The sequence below is a fragment of the Octodon degus genome, unplaced genomic scaffold, assembly GCF_000260255.1.
Source record: "Octodon degus isolate 3935 unplaced genomic scaffold, OctDeg1.0 scaffold00104, whole genome shotgun sequence".
Classification (NCBI taxonomy): Eukaryota; Metazoa; Chordata; class Mammalia; order Rodentia; family Octodontidae; genus Octodon; species Octodon degus.
The window spans coordinates 5,193,895-5,204,424 of record NW_004524680.1 but is presented as its reverse complement, the minus strand read 5'-3'; the positions used below and the strand labels follow the sequence as shown (position 1 = coordinate 5,204,424).

The 10,530-nt window shown below is 55.2% G+C and overlaps 1 protein-coding gene across 1 annotated transcript in view; it reads right to left on the bottom strand.

Moving 5' to 3' along the window:
* Nucleotides 1–564: 564 nt before the first annotated feature.
* The window catches only part of LOC101591299 (maestro heat-like repeat family member 5), a 31,354-nt gene continuing 21,388 nt past the window's right edge, over nt 565–10,530 (bottom strand). Inside the window, exons 18-27 of the mRNA XM_023723954.1 lie at nt 10,129–10,313; nt 9,765–9,902; nt 9,442–9,553; nt 9,146–9,289; nt 8,413–8,589; nt 7,089–7,244; nt 6,005–6,127; nt 1,128–1,230; nt 887–961; nt 565–692 (exon numbers count right to left, since the gene is read on the bottom strand). Of these exons, the coding sequence (XP_023579722.1) occupies nt 595–692; nt 887–961; nt 1,128–1,230; nt 6,005–6,127; nt 7,089–7,244; nt 8,413–8,589; nt 9,146–9,289; nt 9,442–9,553; nt 9,765–9,902; nt 10,129–10,313 (1,311 nt within the window). The 3' untranslated portion in view covers nt 565–594. The remainder of the gene's footprint in view (nt 693–886; nt 962–1,127; nt 1,231–6,004; nt 6,128–7,088; nt 7,245–8,412; nt 8,590–9,145; nt 9,290–9,441; nt 9,554–9,764; nt 9,903–10,128; nt 10,314–10,530) is intronic.

Genomic DNA, 10,530 nt, shown 5'->3' with positions numbered 1-10,530 from the left:
GAAGGCTTAGTGCCACACCAGTCACCCTGGGTCTTAATGCCACCATAGGAAATATGGGCCATGTACACTGCTGAGGAGCTTGTGCTGGGCTGGGGAAGGGAGAGACTGTATGCACTGGTGGTGGTGTTGGGAGTAGGTGCCCACACCAGGGATCCACACAGCAGAGACACAGCTGAACCTGGGGAAGGCAAGGGCCTCCCCTGGGCTGGGACGTGTAAGGGGCTCACAGCTAAGGCACAGCAGGTGGGTGGGGATATAGCAGTTCACCAGGCTCCTTGGGGCAGGACAGGCATGAGGTACACAGAGATGGCCCCACTTGGGGCCTAGACTGGTAGCTGGACCACCCAGGACAAGGACAGGACAGAGTGGGAAGGAGCTGTGGAAAATGGCACTCAGGTCTTTGGCTCCCTGAGAACTTAAGAGTCACTGGTGTCTGGGCAGAGGGGAGGGCCCAGGCCACACGCACATATGAGCACATGTGGGCAGGAGCAGGCAGGCAGAGCGGAAGGCCAGGTGCACTCTGTCAGCATTTAATAAATATAGAATTCAACAAGGACAGGGAAGGGACAGGCTGAGTGGCTGCTGAGCCCTGCTCTAGGCCACATAGTGGGACAGATCCATGACGTCTTCTAAAAAGCTCAGGTAGAACCTGCGACACATGTCATCTGGGTCCTTCTGGAGGGCATCAAAATCTGCAGTGGAGACAATGTTCTGAGTGCATGGCCATCGAGCCTGGGGTACCTTCTGGGGATACAGCCTGGCTCCAGATCCCAGTGCGGAGGGCCAGATCACAGTGTGAAAGGGAAAGGGGAGGGCCCACCCTCAGCCAGGGGGATCCTAGGAGTGTTGGAAAGAGGCTCCCCTTTGTGCCACTGGCCCAGCTCACACTTCTTGAGGATTACTGTGTCAGTCTTCTTCAGGTAGAAGCAGAGGTCCAGGAAGTAGTCCTGCAGCATGCCCCCTGGAATTCAGGTGGGGCTGGTACCTCCCGCCTCGGAGGGTGCTGACCACAGCATTGTGTGGCCTCTCATAGGGACAGAAGGGCATCATCCCCCATGCAGGCTGGGGGAGGAGTGAGGAAGATATGGCAAGGACTAGGGGGGAAAGGTGGCCAGGGCAGTGCCTACCAATGAACTTCATAGCCGCCAGCTTGAGGTTCCTGTAAGGGCTGCACAGGTAGGTCAGGGCCTGCATGAAAAGCTGGTGGTGCCTACCAAAGTTGCTCTCCACCTGGGGGACAGGAGGTGGTCTCTGTAATATGCTTCAACCCAAGGCCTCCAGCAGTGGTCTCAGCACCCCTGCCCCACGACCTAGGCCAGGAAGTAAAGAGGACAGTTGCCCAAGACTGGGCCCAGAGCTCTGCAGGTCCAGCTTCCCTACTCACCTCCATCCGGGATACGGCGCGGGGAAGGGGATGTGTTAAACCAACCAGACCAGCCGTGTCTGTCACCTCTTCCAAACCTCACCCTGGACTCCCTCCACTATCCCCCAGCTCACCCCCAGCCTGGTTCCCATCCCACCCCACTGTAGCACTGTGCAGGAGGAAGATGGAACACAGGAAGCATTGTCAGGTAAGAAGCAAAGGTCTACAGGGTTGGCTGGTGTAGGATCATGTGGTCACATGTGGTCATGTGTGGGAACGTGCGAAGCCACTGAGGTGACGCCTCTGGGGTAGGGCCCTGAGGATGAATCCATGTTCTTCTAGAGCCGCAAGTGTCTCCCAGACCTTTCCCTTTTGTAGATCAGTTTATCTGGCCCTATTTGAACTGGCTTCTCTGCCACTGCCATGACAAAGAACCCTAACAAGTCTATCGCCCTGGCACTTGGTCCCAGGCCACCCTCTTTGAGCCTGGGGCCAACCAGAGGCTGTTATGCTGCCTGACCCCTGCCATGGCTGGACACTAACATCTGGCCATTCCTGGCCAGCGCAGACCCACAGTGGGCGCCCACTACTCGCCTAACAGAGCTGTCTACGTTGCAGTCCCTCCACCTGAGCTCTTCAGAGACAGACCCCTGCAGTCTGAACTTCCACAGCTGGCCATGCCTGGGGCTGTGATGTCCTCCCTGCAAACCCAGGCCCATCTCAGTTTGGTCCACCATCAGCACAGAGGAGCACCTAGGTCATCAGCATACCTGAGCACACTGTACGTCCCAGGGGAAGTTTCCCCACCACCAAACCATACCCATGATCTCCAGGGCAGACTGGACCCAGGTCTCCCTGCAGAAGTTGACCCTGTCTTGGAGTGGGAAAAAAAAAATTAGTAAGGGTCTGGAACGCTGTAATGGTGCCCGAAAGAAGAGGGTGTACTAAAATGTTCCTGGCAATACTCGAAAGGAGAAAGGTAGCAGGGAAAGGGTAGTTGTTTCCCTAGATGGAATGGCTTAAGTGTGGAAGTCACAAAGCTACTGATGGGAAGAGCAAGCTGCAGAATGAACATAAGCTGCTGCTGGCCACAAGGGTGAAGTGCTGTCCAAGATGGACAAGTTGAATTCCTGACGCCTTGTGTCTTGGAATGTGATCTCAGGCAGAGGCAGGGCCTTACCGAGGTGATCAGAGTAAACTGAAATCACTGGAAAGAGCTCTGACCCAACATGACTGGTGCCTTTGTAAAAAGAGGAAATGTGATACAGTGACAGACACACAGGGAGGGGAAAAGCCTCCTAATGGAACTGTGGGGCCTCCGGGCTAGGGCCTGTGGAAGCCAGGCGAGAGGCCGGGGCAGATCCTCCGCAGGCAGAGTCCTGGCACGGGGAGCAGATGCCAGCATCCCTCTGTCTGGCCCACGGTGCCCTGGTTGATGCCTTAGCAGATGACATGGGCCACAGACAAGGAAATGGCAATGCAAACAGAAAGGAGGCACTACCAATAGGCCGGGAAGCTGCAATCCAATTCCTGTAACTTTTTTCTGGTTTGACAAGTGGGGAAGCCTGTAACTAACTATGGTATTTTCTTTCTGTACTTAGGATTTTAAGAAAATAGGGTGCTTAAATAAGCTGATTCCACATGGTTGTACAATCAGGGCTGTGAGGAGCCTGGAACAGGAGATGGAAAGGACTGTGGGGACGGAAGGGGTAGTCAACCTGTGACATGGGGCTGGCTGGTGTCCCCACCCAGCAGCTGGTAGGAGAGACTTCATCTCAGGCCCCCATGTGGTGACAGGCAGAGCGCCATGATCTACATGGGATCCAGCTATCACAAAGCCGCAGCCTGCAAGAGCAGTCCTCACCTGGAAGACCTCTGGTCCTGCACCCCAACACAGAGAAGCCCAAGTTTCTAAGACACTGGCTCAGAGAAGGGAAGTCTGTTGGGCTGCAAAAGTCACTAGAGCCAGGTGCAGAGGTCAGCAGTCTGCCCCGGGGTGAGAGCTGTTGCTGAGCAGCTGTTTCCTCTGGAGTCTAATAAAATCATAGCCATCTTGCAGAGTTATAAACATTGTAAAGGCTGAGCAAGAAAGGAAGAACAAGAGAAGAAGCACAAAGGGGATGATCAGACGGCCTGAAGGCGCCTTTCTTGTCTGCAGAGCTGAAAATGCCTAGAGACTCTGATACCTTAAAGGGGTATTTTAATTAAGTACCCAGAGATGAGTCAATACGAATGTCATCAATATGTTCAGGGAAATTCTGTTAAATAAGTTTTAACGTATGGATCACTTACTAATTGGCAAATGCAACATTAGTGATGTTGACTTTTAAAAGAAAATTTTGATGAATTAAGGGGCCGGGGAGATGGCTCAGTGGATTAAGCGCTTCCATGGCAAGTGCAAGGGTCTGAGTTCAATCCCCAGTTCCACCAAAAAAAAAAAAAAAGAAAGAAAATTTTGATGAATTAATAATATTAATAAGATGAATGTTAAATAGAACACAAATGAAAATGCATACTCTTCTCCATGCAAGCAAACACATTCAACATGAAAGATCTGCTACCAACAAATTTCTCTTAAATTACTTTGCTAAAGAAGCTCAAAAGAAGAATCCCCAAGGGCAAAACTAGGCAGGGATACAACCTGCACCTTACAAGGTGACATTCTGGTCACCTTGAGTGCGAGGCTGTCTCCCCGTGTGGAGACTAGAATTGCCACCCATGAGGAAGTGAGCCATGAGATCTGGGGGCCAAGGGAAGAAGAGCACCCTGGGAGCAGAGTAGAGGACCCCAAAGGCAGGCAGAAAGACCCACAGAAAGGTGGTTTTCAGCTCATCTGAGAAAAGAATGACTTCCTGAGACAGGACACCCATGAGTGAGGGCCACATGAGGCTTCAAATTTGGATCTACTGGGCCTACATATTCTAGGGGAACCTGGGAGCCTGACAGCAAATTCAGCCCATGCCAGCAGCTACCAAGGAAATGCACAAGTGCAAGGACCAGGCTGCCCAGGGAAGGCCAAGCCACACACAGGACCAGGATCTTGACAACAAAAGGAAGTCGGCAGGGGTGAGAGTGAGAGACAGGCCAGCCACAGAGCAGACAATGGGCACACATTGTGGGAAATGGGCACTCAGAGGACAAAGGCACGACATGAGGGGGACAAGTGGCTCACAAATACCAGGCCATGGTATTTCAAAAACAAATGGCTGTTTCAAGAACAAATTACAGACAGAGGAGGATGACTTCGTGCCTGGAAGATAAGCCTAGGAAGCAACCAAAAAGGCAACACCAAAAGGCAAAGATGAAGATAGGAAGCTGAGGGTAAGCTGTGGGAACTACGACAGAACAAGGCTAAATGCACATCTAACACATAGGCCCTTGCATTCAAGCCAATTTTTTTCCTTCCTTTTTTTTTTTTTTTCAGTTCTAAACTCATCCATTTTTCCTGCTCTGTGAACACGGATCTAGGCTGTCTCTTTCACTAGCTGGCCCTGCATGTCCAGGAGGCAGCAATGCAAGATCCCTGCAGGGGACAGGGATACCATCCGGGTCTTTAGGCTCAGCTCTTGCAGCACTGCAGTACTAGCTGCCTCCAGGCTCCCAGGGAGATCTTGTAGCCTGCACTGCATGGGATATCATTGAGCAGAACCTTCTCCTGGAATTTCTGGATGGGTTCTTCTTGGATGCCCACCTCGGGGGAGTGGAGCTTATCTACTACACATGTCATACACATCCCGCACAGGTGCTGACTAAGCTCTGGCCATCTGGTACTGTGACTCAGCCAAAGAACATGCCTCTCTGCATTCAGCTTTCCCTCCTCCACTGGCTGCGCAAGTCTGTCTCCAGGGTGGGCCTTGATGGGTGCCACACACTTAAAGCCAGCACTGTGGTGCTCGCGCTCCCTCCCTAGGCCAGGCTTCTGCTGTCACCATCACCATCCATGCCATAAGGTGGCAGGTGGCACCACAGTACACAGTGGGTAAGCAGTTGTGGTGATAGTATCACAGGGAACTGGGGGGAGGGTCTTAACAAGACCCTCAAGTGTGAACCACAGAAATGAGTATATCTAGTTACACTATTCTGTATTTGGACATGTCTACACAGCCAGAGACACCATCAGCAAAGCAAACACACAAATCACTGTCTGTGAAAACAAATGCAACACAAATAACCAGCCCAGGATCCACACCTGAGGTGCTGGAGGAATCCACCACATGACCAAGCCAAAGACAGGAAGAATCTGACAGGGCAACTTGCGGCTGGGAGCCAGTCTGTTGGCTCCTGATGGGTTCAACCCTCAAGACCCTGCCACCCACCAGCAAAGGAAACTTCCATCCTTCTCTGGTACAGGTGACTCTGTCCCCTGTAGGAAGTCCTCCTGTCTAGGACTGCTCCTGTCCCTGGACACTTGGCCCTTTTCACCCTCCAACTGTCCACAGCTTCTGACTGGAGTCTACCATCGATAGCTGGGCCCACTCTGGCTGGTACTACCAGGAGACTTTTCTTCTCCTTAATGCCAGCAGGACTACCTGTCCACCTTCCAGGAGCCCTCCTCAGAGAGGGCTGGGTGACTGCACCCCTCCACCTCTTCCACTCTGACCTCAGCCCTTCTCCCAGAGGGTGCCCATACCCGCACCTTACCATGAAGATGAAAATGTCGTACTCAGCCCCCAGTCCCTGGCCCCATGCCAATTTGCTGAATAGCTCTTTCCGGAACTCCCACTTGAGCAAGATGGCACAGCGAAAGAAGGTAAACTTGGTCCTCTGTGGTGCAGAATAGGGGTCGGTCATTCAGAGTGTCCCCATGCTCCACCCCATCATCATGTCCCTCTCAAGCAGATCCCAAGGGGAGCAGGACTCTGTAGCGATACTCTCCAGGACACCTGGGGTCCTAGCTATGCCATCTGCCTGCCAGTGCCTCCACCCTAAGCTCCTTGGCACCTACACAAAGCTTGGCTTCCCAGGTCTCCTACTTGATGCCCAGGAGGAGGAGACGCCACCCAAGGAGTCTATTTGGAGCCCTGTTTCAGAAACAGAAAATATCCCAGCTAAGTCTGGGAAAAGGGCTTAGCTTCCCACAGGGCAGATGGACGCTGGGTGGGTTGTTTTGCTGTTAAATGTAAGATCTGGGATGGATAGAGTGGCCTTGGGATGGTGCAAGGGTTACAAGGTACAGTGCTACACGGTTAATGCTGCAGCACAGGACAGGTGCTCGGGGGCCAGCGGAAGTGGTGCCTGGTCTGCTGGTGACTGAGGCCAGACCAGGTGTCCAGGGAAAAGAAGTAGGTGGACCATCCAGAAGTGAAAAGCTGTGCTGTGGGGGAGGGTGTCAGGAGTGCTACACAAGGCAGCACCCATAAAACCTGGGGGCCATGTGATGAGACTGGGGACTCCAGGAGCCCTTGGACAGGACAGTCTGGGCCACTGGCCGGGGAAGCAGAAAGTGGAGGCAGAAGGTTTTGGGTGCCAGGCTCTCCAGGCTGATCGTAGGTGTGGGGAAGGAAGGCTTCCTTGGGCTCACAGGGCAGCAGGAGTGGGAACGCTGAAGGCAGGTGGCTAGAGGACCACCACAAGAATGGCTGCTGTCCTTTCCTCTATCCAAATTTACCTTTAAGAAGCTCAAGCCTCGCCCTGGGGCCCAGCCTGGCTCTGGGCTCCCCTCATAAATCTGGGTCCTCCCACACACTGGCACCCTGGCTACCCTGGCCTGGGGAAGCCTGCTCACCGTGACAACTTCCCAGGAGGGGTCAGCGAGGTGGAGGAGCAGAGGCACCAGGGCCTGGAAGGTCAGGTTCTTGAGAGGCTGCTGGAGCTTTCTTCCACTGCTGTGGATAACATCCCCAAACAGGAGGATGGCACTTCCACGCACCTTCGCCCTTTTCTGGGGGACAGAAATAGGCCTTCTGCACAGGCAGGCCACACAATTCCTTCAAGCCCTGTGGCTCTGCCTGTGACTTTCAGTGGTCAGCATTTGCCTCACTTAGGCTGTGGGGTGCTCAGGGCCAGCCCAGGAGCACCAGGGCACTGGAGTCCAGCTCTTTCCCTTCTGCTCCAACTGCCCTTCCCTTGCCTTCTCTCCCCGTCCTCCTCCAGCCCTGCTTGCCACGCCCCCTCCCATCTCCCTCAGTCTCCTCCTGCGTTTGCTCTGCTCTAGTGCTTCTCAGGCCCTCAGGCAGACCCAGATGCCAGATCTCTCACTTTCTGGCTCTGGGACCACAGTAAGTTTCCTTCCTTTTGTGGCTCAGTTTCATACTTGTAAATAGAAGGTAGTGACACTCACTGCCTTTGTCCGTGGATTGAGGTAGTGGTGGGCACCAACGGCAGCCTCGTGGGAACTGAGGCCCACCTCTTGGGTCTCTACCCAGCACCCCTTCATGCCTCCATGAAAGGCGGAGGACCTGTGTGCTGCCCTAGCTAGATTCACGCTGCTGCTCTCTCCACACCTGCAGGAACCGCAGCGTCCCCCTCCCACCTGCCCAGCTAAGCAGTCTCCAAGGGGTCTCGCATCTCTTCCTTCTGCTGCTGCTGCATAGATTAAGCCTCGCTAGCTGCACACCCCGAAACCGTATGCTCCGCCCAGGCGGCTCCACTTCCCAGCCATTCTCTGCGCAGCAGCCCAAGAGGCTTTCTAACCATGGACCTGCGCCCGCCTTCTCCCCCCACCATAGCCCAGCCCCTGTGCCCAGCCGGAGACCCTCAGCTCGGCTGCCTCTTGGGGTAGACCACGAGGGCAGTGTTTAAATGAAGTGGTGGGTCTTGTTGACCCAGGAAGCTGGAAACACTAGGACAGGGGAGTGTTAGCCTCCGCCTTAAAGATCAGCCTGGGAGAGCAGTCGAGAGGCAGCTAAACCTCCCATCCATCGCTGAATTCTTGGCCTGGCTGCCCAGCCCAGGACTTTACCCGCCCTACAATGGCTTCGGCCTCTCTGATTGGTGGGCTCGGGAGAGGCGTGTAGGTCCCAGCCAGCAGGGGGCGCCGGACTCCGGGAGCGCAGGAGCGTCCTCCCATCCCACCCCTACCAGAGCCTCCCCAGCCCTGTTCCCCTCACGTGATCGAAAAACTGCAGCAGGTGCTGGGCAATCTGGATGCTGAAGGTGCCGATGCCCTGGAGGCCCAGGCGGTGCAGGATGTCACCCAGGATTACTATGAGACCCAAGGGATCCTGGGACTCCGGCTGCCCGAGGCTGTACAGCAGATCCCTGAGCAAGCTGTGGAGCAGGGCCACCTGCAGGGAGACACGCCCCCACCCCAATGGGGCAGAGCGCCCGGACTGCTGAGCCTCCTTCAGCCTGTTCCTATCCATCCCCAGGACAGAAGACAGAATCCCTCGCTGGGCTGACCACAGTCCCACCTCTCTTCCACGCTGGACAGGAAGATAGATGGAAGCAAGGCCCTTTACCTCTGCAATACCATCATGGGACATTGGCCCTGTTCTGGAAGATTCCGCAGGCAGAGGGAGGTGGGTGGGGCATGACAGAGGGACCCAACAAGTCTCCAAAGGGGTCTCGCATCTCTTCCTGCTGCTACCCCTGCATAGGTTAAGCCACTGCCAGCTCACCTACATTATACATGCCCCTGAATCTGTATGCTCCAGCAGTAGGCTGAGTGCTGAACGCAGAGCTCCCTGCAGCTCAGAGACCCCAACCTGCATGGTGCTCTCGCCACTGGGTGATGTGGCTTCCCCATCAGCCTACCTCGGCAGCTCTTCTACAGCATCCTCCCTGCAGTCCTCCTGGGACTGAAGTGGGCGTCTCCCACAAAGACCCCAACCTCCTGCTCACCTTCTTGGGGTTCATCAAGATGGCGCTGAGCCCCTTCAGGCTCATGGCCCGCACCAGCCAGTTAGGGTTCTTCAGGCCCTGTCTCAGAAGGTTGTCCATGGCCCTCTGGGACACGTACTTAGGAACCTCTGGACTGTTGAGAAACTGTAGGGAAAGTCAGCCCATGACGTGTGTCAGGCAGAAGTCAGGATGCCTTTATATCAAGGATGGGGAGGAAAGTTCAGCTCTGCCTTCCTTTGTGAAGGGCAGAGGATGGTGTAAGGCAGCCAAGCATGGGGGGCCAGGGAGAAGCTGACCTCTGCAATGATGAGGATGGCCACGATGTTGTCTTGCTCCTTGGTGCTCTTCGTGGAGATGATGGCCTGGCCCAAGACAGCCTTGACCTCACAGTCATAAAGAGCCATGGCCCTGTCAGATGGGAGAAACAGAAGCAGGCCCTACTCTCTGGTCAGGACAAGGGTACGGATGGGGGTGGGGCTGGCACACCACTGCCACAGATTACAGGTGCTGGTCAGGCAGCAGAGTTGAGTACATGATCCCATGGGAGAAGTGGCAGACAGAAGCCCCAGGAGGGTGTGACCCAGCCCCTCCTAGCCAGGGCACCCGAGCTTGGGGATACCTGGCCAGGACAGTCACTCCCTCTGTGTAGGTCTCTAAGTGCCCAAAGAGCTCCCAGCCCCTGAGCAGCTTGATGTGCGCGAACACTTCCCAGTACTGAGTGGTCCAGAAGAGGCCCTTCAGGGCTTCCAGGCAGGTCCTGGGGTAACGCAGGGTGTTGGGAGAGGGTGGAGGCCCTGGGGCCTGGACCAGCCACTGTCTTCTGGGCTCCCCTTGCTTAGGGCTTCCCTGCCCCCTGCCTCACCCTGTGGAAGAGTCCATTCCTCCTCAGCCCTCAGTGTCTAGCATCTGGTGGGAGGGTCTCTGGCCTAGTGGGAGGGTCCAGAAGGGGAGGGGACTGGGACTGAGGCTACCCCACATCTCACCTACAGGGCCCAAGGGGCTTGGAGTCCAGTCTGTCCTCCTGGTAGTCCAAGAAGCCCTCGACCATACCCAGCTCCAGTAGGTAGTATAGCTGCGTGAGCAGGCCCAGGAGGATCCCCGCAAAGGCCTGGCGGACTGTGGGCCTGTACTCCTGGATGTAGAGGAGCTCATAAACGGTGCCCAAAGCCTGCAGTGAGTGGTAGGGAAGGCACGGAGGTGCCAGGTGAGTGGAGAGGTGGGCAGCAGTGGCCACATGCCCATTCTGCTTCCAGGTGCCACTTCGCTTGTACTTGAGCTCGGACAAGGACTCAGTATCTGGGACCTTTGACTACTTGTAGTCAGACCTGAGTCAGGAGCACCTTTCCTGCAGCAGCCAGGGGCAATATAGGATGAGCTGGACCCCA